General features: G+C 43.1%; 3 protein-coding genes across 3 annotated transcripts in view; 2 read left to right on the forward strand and 1 right to left on the reverse strand.

The window, feature by feature from the left end:
• Window positions 1-1,460: 1,460 nt before the first annotated feature.
• Window positions 1,461-1,844, forward strand: LOC138398854 (histone H2B type 1-A). The gene has a single exon (XM_069493305.1). It carries the CDS (start codon window positions 1,461-1,463, stop codon window positions 1,842-1,844), a length of 384 nt encoding a protein of 127 aa, XP_069349406.1.
• Window positions 1,845-5,323: 3,479 nt separating this feature from the next.
• Window positions 5,324-5,719, forward strand: LOC138398879 (histone H2A type 1-A-like). The gene has a single exon (XM_069493333.1). The coding sequence runs from the start codon at window positions 5,324-5,326 to the stop codon at window positions 5,717-5,719; it is 396 nt and encodes a 131-aa protein (XP_069349434.1).
• An 8,139-nt stretch (window positions 5,720-13,858) lies between these two features.
• Window positions 13,859-16,242, reverse strand: part of SCGN (secretagogin, EF-hand calcium binding protein) — a 41,575-nt gene continuing 39,191 nt past the window's right edge. Inside the window, exon 11 of the mRNA XM_069493433.1 lies at window positions 13,859-14,420. Within this exon, the coding sequence (XP_069349534.1) occupies window positions 14,292-14,420 (129 nt within the window). The 3' untranslated portion in view covers window positions 13,859-14,291. The remainder of the gene's footprint in view (window positions 14,421-16,242) is intronic.

Consider the following 16,242-nt stretch of genomic DNA (forward strand, 5'->3'; position numbering starts at 1 on the left):
GGATTCTACATCTTCATATTCTCTTTCTCAGGAATTATGTAGGTTGTCACAACAATTTCCCAGTCTAAATTTGCTCCTTTTCCCAAGGATGGCATTTCTCCTATCAGGAGCTTGCTCCAGTGGCTGCCCTACCTACCAAGAAGTAGGTGCTGAAACGGTTCCAAGATCATGAGTTCACCTGTCCATATTGGACATCAACATGAACTGCTTCAGATATTCCAGTCAGGAGAACTAGATACATCTGAAGAGTCCTGATTATACAAGTTGTGGTCAATTAAATTTGTTGTTGCTGGGCCGGGCGCGGTGGCTCACACCTGTAATCCTAGCACTCTGGGAGGCCGAGGCGGGTGGATCGCTCAAGGTCAGGAGTTGGAGACCAGCCTGAGCAAGAGCTAGACCCCGTCACTACTAAAAATAGAAAGAAATTATCTGGCCAACTAAAAACATATATAGAAAAAATTAGCCAGGCATGGTGGCGCGTGCCTGTAGTTCCAGCTACTCGGAGGTTGAGGCAATAGGATCGCTTAAGCCCAGGAGTTTGAGGTTGCTGTGAGCTAGGCTGACGCCACAGCACTCTAGCCCGGGCAACAGAGCGAGACTCTGTCTCAAAAAAAAAAAAAAAAAAAAAAAAAAAATGTTGTTGCTGAATCTTCAGTTATTGTTCTTGATAAACCTTAGCTCTTTCTTAGAAATTTTGAGTGGCTATGAAGAGCCTTTGGTTTCAACTTTGGGTTTTTATGATTTTTCTTCCCGACATTCAAGTCACTCTTGAAGTTTTATAATTTGTGAGGTTGTTTGTACTGGACTTTGTGATAGTGACTCTAAATCTTTTGGGCAGCAGCATGGCTTGGATACATGCTGGGCATGACACCACCCTAAGAGACAGTGACGCCACCCAACAGCTTGTTGAGCTCTTAATTGATGCGGACAGCTACTAGTGATGTGAGTTGATGGCCATATTCTTGTTGCGGGCTGCGTTGCCCACCAGCTCCAGGATCTGAGCGATCAGGTACTCCAGCACTGCTGCCAAGTACCCTGGCGTGCCAGCACCCATGCCCTAAACATAGTTGCCCTTGCAGAGCAGACGGTGCACAGCCCACGGGAAACTGCAGGCCAGCTCCGGATGAACCGGACTTAGCCCTAGCTCCTGCCTTTCCCTGAAGTTTCCAGCGCCCTCACTTAACCCCCAAAATAGAAGCCATTACAACGGAAAAAGGAACAGTTAAGGCGGGTGGCCGAATTCCTAGCCTGAGGGCAGAGGGTCGTTTATTATCTGATTGGCTAATAGCTGTGTGTCCAATCAGAGAACCTTACCGTTTTCACCTCATTTGCATACCCTCCCCGCCCATTATCCAATCAGATGTTGGATGCCAACGACGTCATTTGAGAGTCGTGCCTATAAATACCACACTTCCCTCTCCCTTACTCGCCATTTCCCTGGTGACTTCACATTGAGCACTATGCCAGAGGTTGCTTCCAAGGGCGCTACTATTTCCAAAAAGGGCTTCAAGAAAGCCGCTACTAAAACTCAGAAGAAGGAGGGGAAGAAGCGCAAGAGATGCCGCAAAGAGAGCTATTCTATTTACATCTACAAGGTGTTGAAGCAGGTCCATCCGGACACTGGTATCTCTTCCAAGGCCATGAGCATCATGAATTCTTTCGTCAGTGACATCTTTGAGCGCATCGCTTGCGAGTCCTCTCGCCTGGCACATTACAACAAGCACTCGACCATCACCTCCCGGGAGATCCAGACGGCTGTGCGCCTGCTGCTGCCAGGAGAGCTGGCCAAGCACGCCGTGTCCGAGGGCACCAAGGCTGTCACCAAGTATACCAGCTCCAAGTGAAGTGATCCAGCCAGTAACTAGATGACCTTCCTGAAACAAAGGCTCTTTTAAGAGCCACTTACACGTACTAGCAGAGCTGTAAGCTGCCTTCTGTGCGTGTTTTCTATGTGAGTAGGCCTCACTGCCAAAGTCACTTGATTGAGCTACCAAGTATATTTGCTGTATTTGACAAGTTCACTTCTTACACACTATCATAGGAAAATAAGCAGAACAGGTAACTTGACTATCTTTAGTTCTAAACTTCACACTGACTGAACTCTCAAATAATTGATGCATGGCAGAAAAGGGAGTTCTCTGAAAGAAGCACGAATAACCCCGGGGCCACATGGATGTCCTTTTTGTGAACAAGTGCGGTGGGAAACAAGACTTGCCTTTTTCTAGGACATCTCTTACTGCTTCAAACTTTATCACGTGACAGCAAAAAGAACTTGGAGCTGTGTGGACTCAGGGAACACCTTAGGGAAGTCCACTGAATCTTAAGGCTCTTTTGTTTCCTTTTTATTTTGGCCAGGGTGTGTGAAACATTTCTTTCTACTGACCGGGCTAGCTGCCCCCGCGGTGCTGGTGTTTGAGGCCCAAAGCCAGGGTTTCTTGGTCTTTTGGAAAAAACCATTAAATGAAATTTTACGTTTTTTTCAATTATGAATATAGGCAATAGACCAGTCATATCAGCAATACCTATAATTTTCTTGCCAATGAAAATCACAGATATATTTCTAGCACTTAACCATAGTTACAGATATCTCAAAATATTTTTTCTTCAAAACTTCAAAATATTCTATCTTTTTATTGACATAAAAATTGTATATACTCTGTATAACATGTTTTGAAACATGTATAAATTGAGCAATGGCTAAATTGATCTAGTTAGCATATGCATTACCTCACACACTTCTCATTTTTGTTGTGAAAACACTTAAAATCTCTTTTAGCAATTCTCAAGAAAATAAAACATTGTTACTAAGTATAGTCAGAATGTGGTACAACAGAGCTCTTGAACTGATTCCTAACTGAAATTTTGTATCCTTTCATCAACCTTTCCCCAAACCTCCCCTACCCCCAGCCCTGGTTACCTACTGTCTACTTCTGTGAGTTCAAATTTTTTAGATTCCACTTTGGCTTTCTGGGCCTGGCTTATTTCACTTAACATAATGTCCTCCAGGTTCATCCACGTTGTTGTAAATGACAGGATTTCCTTTTTTAAAATTGGATAGTATTCTATTGTGTATATATATCACATTTTCTTTATCCATTCATCTGTTGATGGATTCTCAAGTTCGTGAATAATGTGGCAATGAACATGAGAGTACAGATATCTTGGATATACTGATTTCATTTCTTAATACACCCAGTAGTGGCATTGCTGGATCATACGATAGTTCTATTTTGAATTTTTTCTGGAACTTTTATACTGTTTTTCATAATGTATGTACTAAAATAGTATTTTAGATCTTATTAAAACCACAAATAAAAAGGACAAATATTACTACATCCAACACTTTAAAAAATATTTTGAAAACTATTTCAATCTGGTATTGTTCCGTTACAAAAATTCCTATCTTATTGTATGCATTTATATTAAGATGTGTATAGGCTCAACTAGACTTCCAAAGAAATCCATGATACAATGAGTTTTAGATTTTGAACATTTTCAGATTAGAGATGCTCAACCTGTATTGAAAATATGGAAAACCCAACAGAATCTACCAGAAAACTTATATGAAAATAAGTCAATGAGACAATAGCAGAATATTAAAAAAGTGCACAGAAAGCAATCTTTCTTATAAAACAAATGTTAGAGCATATGAATAAAGAATGCCTCACTTACAATAACAAAAACAAAATACCTAGAACTACATTTAATTTTTTTAAACGCTAAAATATATATTATATGAAGGCTATTGATTGCTCCACACCCAGCATGTGGTCTCAGTTCTGGAAAATGGACCTGAGAAGTAGGGAGTCCTCTAGGAAGTGTTTCCTTGCTCTCAAGACCCAGGGGAATAGATTTGTCTCTTCCCTGCCCTTACTTTCTCCTACGTATATAAACACTGGGAACGGGGATCAGTATGAGAGTAAAGTCAGGGTGTGGAGACAGAGACAAGAAAACTGCAGGGCAGTGGAGCCAGGGCTCTGGTTGTCCTACTCATGGAACATGTTTTGGGGTGTCCTTTTTAGTATTACTTATCTCACCAGGTCAGCTGGCACTCTGTTATTTGCAGACAAAGTATATCTGATACAAAAGCTATTAATACAACAGGTTTGGTCTGAAAAGAAATATCCTCTTCTAGCATTCCTAGTTGCCCTTTGCCCAAATAATCTCGAGTCCTTGGATAATCAAGGGAGCTTAATGAGAGCGGTCAACTCGCAAATATTTGGGAGCAGTGTCTAAACGGTCTCAGGGCAATCGGGAGCCTTGATTAGAAAAGACACCCCCAAAACAATGTGGACACAGATGCCCAGTCACCTTGGCGGACTACCAGCCAAGACATGGAGCTTTGCAGGGGCTGTCTCACTCCACAGAGAACTGTGAGCTACCTTTGTTTTTACTATCTTGTGAAATTTGATAAAGTTGAACATATTGGAAGTCGTATGACAAAAATATACAGTAATAAACGTAATGAAGATTGCAGCTAACCACGTTTCCAGAAACAATTTGATCCCTGAAAGTGGCTTAATTCAAAGTGCTATCATTGAATATTCTAAGCCCACAGCTCTCTTCAGTTTGTGTGAGTGGCTCTGAAAAGAGCCTTTGGGTTATTAGAAGCTTACTTGGCAAATTTACTTGGAACTCATGTATTTCATAACGGCCTTGGTGCCTTCAGAGACAGCCTTCTTGGTCAGCTTCCCTGGGAACAATAGGGGCATGCTGTTCCCTTAAGTGATGCTCAAGCACTTGAGCCAGGCGCAACACCTCCTCTGCGATTTGCTTAAACATGTCAATAACCAACGAATTCATGATGTTCATGGCCGTTGAAGAGATGCCAGTATCAAGATGGCCCTGCTGTGACACCTTGTAGATATGAATGGAATAGCTCTTCTTGTGGCATCTTTTGCACTTTTTCCCTTTCTTCTTGTGAGTTTTGATGACCATAATGGCTCTCTTTAATCCGTTCTTGAAAAAAATAAAGCCCCTTGAAGACAGCTCCGGCATGGTTAGCGTACAGCTTTACCGCGTTAACAGCTCTCTTAGGATTACAGCTCTGCAGTTGCGACTTACACCAAGCAAGCAACAGCTTCTGAGACTAGAAACTGCGGTATTTATAGTCATGGCCCTTATACGCCCTGTTGAAAGCCCAGTATCTGATTGGATAATGGGTGGTGGTGTGTATGCAAATTAGGTGTTTTCAGTGAGGCTTTTTGATTGGATAGACTGCCAGCAGCCAATCAGATAGCAAATCACACCGGCTGCCAGGCTATAAATAGACCCAGTCTCTACCCCAATGGCTGCATTTTCTTCTTTTTACTAGTTTTCAGGCATGTTTGGGCGTGAGAAACACGGAGGTAAGGTACGTGCTAAGGCTCAATCTCGGTCATCTAGAGTAGGCCTACAGTTCCCTGTAGGTCGAATCCATCGCCTACTTCGAAAAGGCAACTATGCTGAGCGGATTGGGGGTGGCGCACCGGTGTACCTGGCGGCGGTGCTGGAATACCTGACCGCTGAGATATTAGAGCTGGCAGGTAATGCTTCCCGCAACAACAAAAAGACCCGCATCATCCCGCGCCATCTACAGTTGGCCATCCGCCACGACGAGGAGCTCAACAAGTTGTTGGGCAGCGTCACCATCGCGCAGGGCGGCGTCTTGCCCAACATCCAGGCGGTGTTACTACCCAAGAAGACTGAGGGTCACCACTACAAGATCCAGAGCAAGTAACTTCCCCAGGCGGCCTGTATAAGTGACTTAAACGTCGGGAGGGGAAGCCCACAAAAAAGGCTCTTTTCAGAGCCACCCACCGCTTCAAACAAGAGCTGTACTTACTCAATTCTCCAGGAATAGCTGCCGAAAAAAATCTGCCATAATTCTCGAAAGGATCTTTTGTCCTAATAAAGAGTAAATTAATGCTTAAGGCTTTCGAGCAATTGAGAAGGCCAAAAAGCCCGTGGATTTAGGCCTGCCAGGAGTGCCCTGCTCTCGTACCTAATTTACGTAGGAAACTTCTTAGTCAACACATTTCTGGGGAACTTTAGGGGTGAGTTTCCATTACTCCAATGTGACAACCTTGCAGTTTCCGAAGTATTGTGATGAGGTTACGTAATCTTATTTTAGAGATTATGCTTAAATGGGTTATGTATTAGGTGCAAGAGTAGATTACAACAAGCAGAAGGTACAATCTTACAGCTTCCGGTTTAACTTGGAGTGATCGTACAGTATATCAGCCAGTGTAAGAAGGTTGTATAAAGCGTCTTCTGGAAAAGAATTTTTGGCTGGGCCCGGTGGCTCAGGCCTGTAATCCTAGCAATCTGGGAGGCTGAGGCGAGTGGATCGCTCGAGGTCAGGAGTTCGAGACCAGCCTGAGCAAGAGTGAGACCCGGTTTCTACCAAAAATAGAAAGAAATTATCTGACCAACTAAAAATATATATACAAAAAATTAGCCGGGCGTGGTGGCACATGCCTGTAGTCCCAGCTACTCAGGAGGCTGAGGCAGGAGGATCGCTTGAGCCCAGGAGTTTGAGGTTGCTGTGAGCTAGGCTGACGCCATGGCACTCTAGCCCGAGTAGGACTCTATCTCAAAAAAAAAAAAAAAAAAAAAAAAATTAAAACAAAACAAAAAGGTAAAGATAGGCCAAGAGGTAAAAAGTTATCTACTCTCTGCCATTGTTAACATAACATTACCTACTCACTGTCCCCTAGCTCCCTCTTCTTTGGTCTGAACTTCACCTCTTTCTTTCAAACTGAACTCAAAAAAGACCTTGAATGTGATTTTCAGCCTCATCTTACTTGGGGCTTTAGTTTTGTCTTTCAACACTTCTGTGTCTTCACAAAACTATTTTTCCTTCTGCCTTTTATCAGATCCTTGTGATGAATTTGTCAGAGCTTCCTGGCCATCACATTTTTTTCCTTTAGTAACAATTCTTTCCCTTTCTTCTTCAGGATCATTTGTTCTTTTAATGTAACTACATATTTTTGTGCCAAACTCTCCCAGAACTCTTGGAAGGTCTTTGGAGGAACTGAGCACTGAAAAATTTGTGATAGACCCTTCATCCCCCAAACCTTATGTAATTCAGAGCAAAAAAACCAAAAAAAAGTTTTAGTAATACAAAATATACATGTGTGCTGAGGTTAAAAAACTAACTTTTCTTCTTCTTGTACTTATTTATTTATTTTTATTACAAAACAAAATTTAGAGGAAGAATTTACCAAAGCTGATCTCTACTCATATGGGGGAAGGTCGGCTCTACCTACCTGCCAAGCAAGGGGTTTGTCTGCATGCAGGGTCATCGGCACCAGCATTCCTCCGTAAGACTGTAAGCTCTTTCCTTATGTCCTTGCCTAGCTTGGTGCTTGGCTGATGGAAGCTGTTTCAGTGCCCTCATTTCCCCCAGTGAGGAACCATTAGTTATGTTTGTGTCTTACCTCCCCTCCTCTCTGCTTCCACTCATAGACAGGTGTAAAAAGCATGATAAGATAGCAGAAAGCAGAAATGACAACAGATGGAGTGCAACATATGCGTCCGCTGAGCCACAGTGCTGGGTAGTCACATACACTAATCCTTCCCAAGACTCTGTGAGAGGTTATTCCTATCCTATCTCCATTTTACAGGTCAGAAAACTGAGAGGGTTTTTCCCAAGGGCCTTGTTACAGACAGAATTATGTTGTCTCCAAATTCATTTTCATAAAAGCAAGTTCTTTCTTCCTAGCAGAGGCAGGATGGAGGGTGGAGAGGATGCTATTCAGTGAAATATATCCAATAGCCCAGTCCTGTAAGCAGGCACCCCTCTCCTGAGTAGATGATCTGAATCTTTAGATTAATTAGGAGTGATCCTCTGTGTTTGGAAGATGACTCTGTATACCCAGTTAAGGTAAAAATATTAGGCAAAACATTTGGAAATGAAGTTTTCTTGTCCAAAAAATTGGAAAAAGCAAAATATCCAGAAAATGTTCAAGGGACTGACAAAACTGAATGAGTTAGGTTGAATTGACTCCTAGGATATTCAAGCACAAGATTACACATGGGGCTGGCTGGTTTGAGATGTCAACAATGACTTTCGTAAACCCAGAAAATGCTTATTCAAGCAGAGATGGAAATATCAAGCACCCAGATACAAAGCTTTGTTCATTTATCTGCTCTGGACTTAACGGTTTTTATATTGAAAATCTTCATTTGTTAAAGGTCATCCCCAACCCTTGAGCATGTGACCCAGGCCTGCCAGCTCCCTAGTGACAATCATGCTTGATCTAATTGCTGGCTGCCCTCTTTGTCAGCTTTTTGACTGAGCAAGTGCTGGCTTTTCACCACTGGCTTGATCTGGAGTTACACAAATGCTTTAATCCTGATGCAACAGCTGAGGATGGCTCTCAGATAATCACTCTGCAAAGCAATATCATTAGCAATATTAACGCTTGCCTGCGGATTACTATAATTGTGTATGTAGTAATCAATGCTGAGTCAGAAGGGCACAGATTTATTTAAATAAAAAAAAAAAAAAAGAAGAAAGAAAGAAAGAGACATGGTGTATACCAAGCAAGGGTTTCCACACAAACTATTCTTCCCTCCCCCTCCACCCACCTGTGTACCACATTCTCTCACTCAATTTTTCCACCATCTGCACTCAAATAACTAAGGGAGTAAAGGGAGGGAGTAAAATTTTGCTTCAATAGCTAGGATAAAATGAACACTATATTTTGATATGCAAAGGAGGGCTGTTTGGATCTGCTGGTTCTCAGATTCTTTGTTATGCTCTGGTCACAGGGAACCTTGATGTGACACATGGAAGTCTCCTCTCCAAGATCTTGCTGTTTCCCTGGGTTCTGCCATGAAGCTAGATCCAATTCCAGTGGCTCTGCTAGCCAAAGAACTTTCTTTCTTATTCTAGCCAAAGGAATTTTTTTTTTCCTATTTGGGAGTGGGGATCCCCGCTTGCATTCCTCGTTCTCCAAGATCCTCTGCTTCTCCCCGCAAATCCTCTTTCTCTTCAATATCTGCTCCATGGACTACCTTTTTAGGCTTTTGGAATGGAAAAACCTGGGAGACTCGCAGCCCAGGGCCACGAACTTCCCCGCGGGCAGTGAAGAGTATAAAGGTGTACATCTGCTGATTAAGAAGGGAACTGTAAAATGCAAAGATGTTGTGGACAAATGTGAACTTAAAAGAGCCAATCCTTAAAGAGATACCACAATTGGCTAACTGGGCCTAAATTTAAAATGGAACCAAGTGACCACTTGCTAACTAGATGTCTAGTTACTCTGAGGTCCCACACCTCTGTTCAAGTTTGTGACTTTCAGAAGTCACCTGAACCAACCAATCAAGGCTCAGCTGTATTGACCAATCACAGGTCGTCTATATTGGCCAATCAAGTCTCAGCTGTATAGACCAATCAGATCTCATCTCTATCAGCCAATCAGAACTCAGTTTTGGCAACCAGTCAGCGCTAAGCAAGTTTGAATTCCTCATTTGCATAAACCAGCCTGATTCAGAACCTGGGCAGGAACTTTTGCTGTAAAAGCCAAACCCTGCCTTTGTTCTCTACCACGCCTTCCTTTTCACACTGAAGGCTGTGTCCCAGGTTTGCAAACTGTTAGTCTCTTTTCTCCAAATTCCTTTTCAGAGAACTTTCATTCACAGTGTTTCCCAGTATTGAAATTTCCACACAGCTGCCATCAGAGGCCAAGGCATTGAAGCCTGAGACAAAAGTCAATAATATTGATCCTGTTGTTATTTAATATGTTGCTTTTTTTCACCATGGGTTTTTGTGCATTGTAATTTTTTAAAAATATTGTATTCAGTACTGAATTTTTCTATGGCCCTTTAAATTTTGCTCCTAGAGTGAGTGCCTCATTTACTCAACTCTAATCCCTGGCCTGGCTGACATTTATTAAGTGATGAACAAATGCTTGCCATAATGATCACCTGGATGAAAGGAAAGAAAGATTGAAACTTTATGTCAAAGCTCCTTTGAGCCCTGAGAAAAGGCCACGAGGAGAGAGAGACGAAGCCCCATGTTTGCAACTAAAAAATTCTAACACACTCTATGAGGTAAACGTTATCTGTCATTTGTATCCTCCTCTGTCACTTATTATCTAGGAGACCTTCAACAATTTAATTCCTTTCTCTGAGCCCAGATTTTCTCTTTGTAAAATAAAAATAATAATGGTACCTTCCATCACAGCTTTCTCCTTTGTTTAAAAATCAGGTCCTACTTCAAGATGGTCAGCTGTATTCTGCTGCTTGGAGCCAACGGTAAGCCCCAGCCATCTCTGGGTTCCTTAGACTAAATACAGGCCTCATGGGGAAGCTGGAAAGATTTACTATTTCAAGTTTAGTAACAAGGACCAAGCTTAAAAGAGAAATAAATCCAATGCAAGCAGAATGAGTCCTGAGATTACCACAAGGGTACAAAGTCAGGACTCACCATCAACATGAGTATTTGTGGTATAGATCCATGAGGGATTATTGGATAACTGCAAGGGAGCACATTTAAGGAGTTTCAGGAGCAGTGATGGAACAAGGGAATGACAGACTATTTTAAGCTTTGTAAGATGATGATGAATGAAAACCACCCCTCTTCCTCCCACTATTACTGTCTCACTGACCTAATGTTTGTGGAGCATTATAGTTTATAAAATGTTTGCACACTCATTAGTTCATTCAATCTTACAGTCTCTTCACCAACCATGTGATGTATTATTATTGTTATTATTTCAATTTAAAAGAAGAAGAATCTAAGTTTCAAACAGGTTGTACATGAGTATACATAGATGTGCATGAGTGCACATAGCATATAGCTAGTGAGTGGTTGGCTCAAGAATTTAACTAGGTCTCCCATTCCAAGTTCAGATACTTTCCTTCTCATTTGTATTGGGGTTTTTTTGTGTGTGTGTTATGTGTGTTTTCCGAACTGAAATACCCTAGAGCCGTAGTCCCCAACCATTTTGGCACCAGGAACCGGTTTCACGAAAGACCATTTTTCCATAGACTGGGGGGAGGTGGGAGAGGCAGAGCTCCTGCAGTGATGCCAGAGATGGGGAATGGCTGTAAATTCAGATGAAGCTTCATTTTCCTGCCACTCACTTCCTGCTGTGTACCCCCCCCCCCCAAGTTTCACAGAAGGCAGTTTTTCCATGGGGGGAGGGGTGGTGGAGGTGGCAGAGCTCTGCAGCCCAGTCCCTAACAGGCCACAAACCAGTACCAGTCCGCTGCCGGGGGTTGGGAACCGCAGCCCTAGAGCTTTTCTAACATCGGATGCATTTGTTTGGTCCAAATGGTTTGCGTTTATTCCATTACTGAGTACAACCATCCAGACCTGCCCAATGAACCATTTTAGTGCAAAGACTTTCAGCTTTGAATTGTCTTTGGGCCAACAGTTATTAGCAAGTAATTTTTAACAATAATATATGTAATTCAATACAAAATGAAAACATATGCTTATTCTTCCATCATAGCAGATATTTCCACGATGTTGATGCTGGCAGCTCTGCTTGCTTACGAGTTATTGGTTTCATTAGTGACATTTTATTAGTCTACAAACAACCCTAAGCATGCATGCAATCTCGCACGCACACATGTGAGAAAGAGGGGAAGAAAGGGAGATCAAAACACTCTGCTGCTCTGCCAGCAAGTTCTTTACTGAGAGAGAGAGAGAGAGAGAAGGAGGGAATGGCCATGGCACACAGTGGAAGGAAGGAAATGCCAGGCCACTGAGGGAAAGTTGCTTGGAGTTTTAAAGAGTAAAAATGGCTTTTTTCTGGTTTAGCAGACTGATAATAGAAGCAGTGACAAAGTTGTTGCAGGTGTTCTTTATTTTTTCCTTTCTCTGTGAGGCTGATTTTATCTGAGTTCTTGGAATCTGGTTTTTGGTAGGAATTGAGGCAGAGAGTTGGAGCAGGGAACTCGTACCCTACTGTCTGCTTAGGGTTCTTCGAGGCTGAGAAAGAGCTCTTTGAGATAACAAGTTAGGCCACAGATGTTTAATTAAACATAACAAAGGGAAGTTGTACTGTGAGTTTATTAGCAAGACCATCTTTCAGAGACCCGCCTGGGCAACCTAGCAAGACCCTGTCTCTACAAAAAAAATAGAAAAATTATCCGGGCATGGTGGCACATGCCTGTAGTCCCGGCTACTCAGGAGGCTGAGGCAGGAGGATCGCTTGAGACCAGGAGTTGGAGGTTGCAGTGAGCTATGATTATGCCACTGCACTCTAGCTGGGGCAACAGAGTGAGACTCTGTCTTTTAAAAAAAAAAAAAAAAAGACAGTGGAAGAGAATGCATTTGTGACATACAGAGCCGGATTTCTCGAACCAAACATAAAAAGTGTTGCAGTAAATAAATAGAAAATAAATCCAACTACGTAAAAGAAAGAGCTTCTGTTATTAGGGAAAAAAAGAAAGAAAGAAAAAGAAAACAGGAGATTAAGAAGAGGAATGAATGCACTGTACAATAATGTGATGTCCTTGAGGTAAAGAATGTTTTTTCCTTGTGGTGGGTTTAGACTGTTTCAACCGTGAAGATGAATGTTTGTCCTTTGAAGAGTGTGTGTGTGTGCACAGTTAGCTCACCACTTGAACAATCAGAAGGCTCTGGCATGCGCGGCTGGCCCTGTGCTGCTTCCTGGACTCTCTTAAGCTCCCATGAAGTGTAACCCCAGACTGAATGACCCAGACTTGGAGAAATGTCTCACCGGTGGGCTGCCATGGGTCCCACTGTGAGACCAAACCTGTAGGGAGAGGCTGAGGTCTCCTGAAAAGTACATGAGAATTGGCTGTAATTAAAGTGGTGGTTATGAGCACGGGCTCTGGATCCAGACTCCCCAACTCCCCACTTGCAAGAGGTATGATAACAGACATGTTATTTATTCTATCTGCCTCAGTTTTTTCATCCCTAAGATGGGTATCATGACAGTACCTACCTCAGGGATTTGGTAAGGATTAAATTACTTAAGCTGTGGAAACCACCTAGAAGTACCTGGCACATAGAAAGTACTCAGTATATATGAATAGTAGTTCTTAATATTAATTATCTGCATGTTGGAGGTAAGGGGGACCTGAGGGGAAGAGAGGCAGGTTAGGACCAAGGTGTGCAATGAAGGGAACTCCAGGGAACAGTGGAGTTCTTGGGTTATGATCAGCTCTAAACACACCGTTCTACACTGTCATTTTTCTGAATTATCTATAACACTTCATTAAGCCTGAAATTCCCGCAGTCTGCTACAAGGTAGGGGTGTTATGGAGAATAAAGTGTGAGGACACTAAAGGAAAGTGAGGCCCGCCCCATATCAATCCCTCTGCCCCTGCCCCAGGAGAAAGCAGCCCCTTTCCCAGGGACGGTGTCAGAGTGCTGGGAGTGAAGTGAGCAGGTCCCCTGGTGTAGCCCGGAGCACGCAGAGGTGCCAAGAGAGACACTTAGGGGCCTAGAAGGCCACAGTGATCCCAGATTCCCTAGAGGACGCTGTTGGAAAAGGAAGGGCTAGAGTGGAGGGGCAGACGCTTGGGTTACCTGGGAACTCCTGTGTCCAGATTTCTTCTCTATTTCCACCTGCCTGACCATGTGAGCTCACCAAGCACTTAAGGACAAAACCCAGTCCAGGAGGAATGTTCTGGTCTTCTCCATCCAGTAAAAAGTGATTATTGGCAACTCCTACGTTCGTACTAACTCAACAGGAAGTCAGCCCCAGTGAAGGCATCTGAGACCCCCAAAGGGTGGGTGGTGTGGGTTCCTTTAGGATATTGCCCTTCCCTTTCCTTCTCCACTCCGAGCTCCCCCTTCTTCACCCTCCCTTAGGTAAGTGGTTTGTCTGTCAAAGCATCAGGTAGAACATTTCAAAGGTCACAAGACAAAAGCAATTACCAGTACATCTTTGTTTCCAACTGCACTTTTATTTCCACACAAAAATCTATTTGTAGAAGGTACAGAACTGCCATGAATGCCACGCACCATTCAGACTTAGCAGAAAGTGAACGACAAGAGCACAAGATGGATGGACTCAGCTGCCACTGGCCCCAGTGACTGGGAAGGAAAAGCAGAGCAGATCTAACAGAGTAGCTGAGTCTGGGGTGACAGGAAAGCTCAGGGTCAAGGGGAAAGCAACACAGACACTGTTAGGGGGCCTTCAGTGAGGCAGGGGCATACCTACCGGTAGAAGAGAGGCCCTAGCTTCCCTCCCGTTGCCCAAGCACACCACACCGATTTGGAGAAAGTTTGCCCCCGGTGTCCCCAGCAGCAATCACAGACGCAATCCTAGCAGGAAGAGCACAACACAGTAAGAGCAAAGGGCAAAGCAGACTGGGGGTTATGGGCTGATTTTCAGCCCAAGACACAAAGCCAGCTCAGACTTCTGAATTTTTCCATCCTTATTCACATCGCAGTGACGCAGCAGGATCTCCCGGAACTTGTCAAGGTCCACACCACTGATGCTGGGCTGAAGGTGACAAAAGTAACATGTCAGTAGGCAAGCTAATGTCGGTCTCACCCTTCAGTGCCCTCCCTGAAGCCACCTAAGCTCAGGGGGTGCCTGCCGTGCCTTCTGAGAGCACTTCAGCGGAGCCAGGCCACGGGGGAGTGAGTAAATGAGCCTGTGTCCTCATCCCGCCAAATGCTGCCAAGTGTAAGTTTCCTACATTAGCTTCATTTCTCACCATGTCCCTTTAGGCAAAAAAAAAAAAAAAAAGTCTATTTCCACATCACTTCCCTGCAGTTCTTATAGAAAGCCTACCTTATTAGCAACCATAATAAAGATATTTTGCTTCAAAGTAGAGAATCATGATCATAAATTCCATCTCACAACACTGATGAGAGAAGACATTTTATTATCTCCCTGCAGGAGGTTTTTGTGCCTCCCATTTTAAAAAAAGGTTATGCTGAATGAAAATCTAACTAAAACATTATGTTGTTGAGCCAGGGATATCAAATTTATTCCAAAGGATATTTTAGGGGCTAAGAAGGAATGTTAGCTAGAAATGTGATGCATGCTAGCTAGGAAAAGTTTATGAACTTAAGCTCAAAGGCCTGCAAAATGAGAAATGCTTAAACTAATTGATTCTCCATAGGTTATTTCAGTTAATTTTCACAATAAGCCTAGTAGGTAAATTATTACACGTCTATTACAGGTGAGGAAACAGGCTCAGAGAGAGCTTTAAACATCTTGTCAAGCTAAAAAGTTGCGGCAGCATTTTTGATCCCAAGTCCCCTGACTCCAACTGAGTTCTCATTCCACTATATCACACCATTGCCATGGAGGAAAGGCTGGCCTAATGAAGCCCTGTGAATGGTGATGAATCTAAATTTAAAGTCAATGCGCAGAGAGAAAGAGAAATCCAACTAATAAGTTGTCCAAGCCCCTTGATTACTGGAATAGTTTTATGAGTGAACACAGAAGGAACCTGCCTACAGGGTTTGATTTCAGGGACCCTGAGCAGAGTTCCCCATCACCCAGCACTGCCCCAAGCTTTCCTCACTTCCAAAGAAATATTTAAAAGATCTTCATTAGGTAACAAAACTTTTCATTCCTTAACTAGAGAGGCACATTAAGACACACTAATTTGCACTGTCCAACAGGGTACATGACACCAAATCTATCCCTGATAGCAAGTAGTAAACAGGAGGAAGGAGGGAAGAGAGCAACAGAAACTGGGAATAAACACCAGAGTGGTGTAGGATTCAGGGAGATAGCGAGAGGCGAAAGGGACCCGGGCCAGAAGATAAACTTGGCCAACTTCACTGCTCTGTCGAGGGTGCCCTGAATGATGAGACTGCGAGGCCGAGACATAACACACTGGCAATAGGCTCTCTTGGTTGGGGCTCACAAAGGATAGTTCCCTGGCGATTCCAGGCAAGTGTAGGTGTGGCCCAAGGAAATGTGGCTCACAGGTCCTGAAAATGGTATGCTGCACTCCGAGCCCCATGTTAGCTCATTTGTTCTACAGTTACAAAGCCAGGATGTTGGTTTTCAGCATCTCCAATGCCTTGTTGCTATAACTTTTCTCCAATAACTGGCACCCTGCCCTGGGATCCTTTTGGCAAATCCTACTCTTAGAAAAGACTCAAGTGGTAGTCAATTATACATCAGCATGAATTCACTTCCCAATGTATTTACCTCATTCAAACTAAAAAAAAAAAAAAAAAAAGTTCTTTTCTGAATTGAAGAATAATAAGCTTTGTTTCCTGCCTTAGTAATTATTTCCTTCAAGTGAGTGGGAAATATTTTTGATGTGTGAATGTGTGTGTGTGTCACGGGGTGGGAG

The sequence above is a fragment of the Eulemur rufifrons genome, chromosome 18 (genome assembly GCF_041146395.1).
Source record: "Eulemur rufifrons isolate Redbay chromosome 18, OSU_ERuf_1, whole genome shotgun sequence".
Classification (NCBI taxonomy): domain Eukaryota; kingdom Metazoa; phylum Chordata; class Mammalia; order Primates; family Lemuridae; genus Eulemur; species Eulemur rufifrons.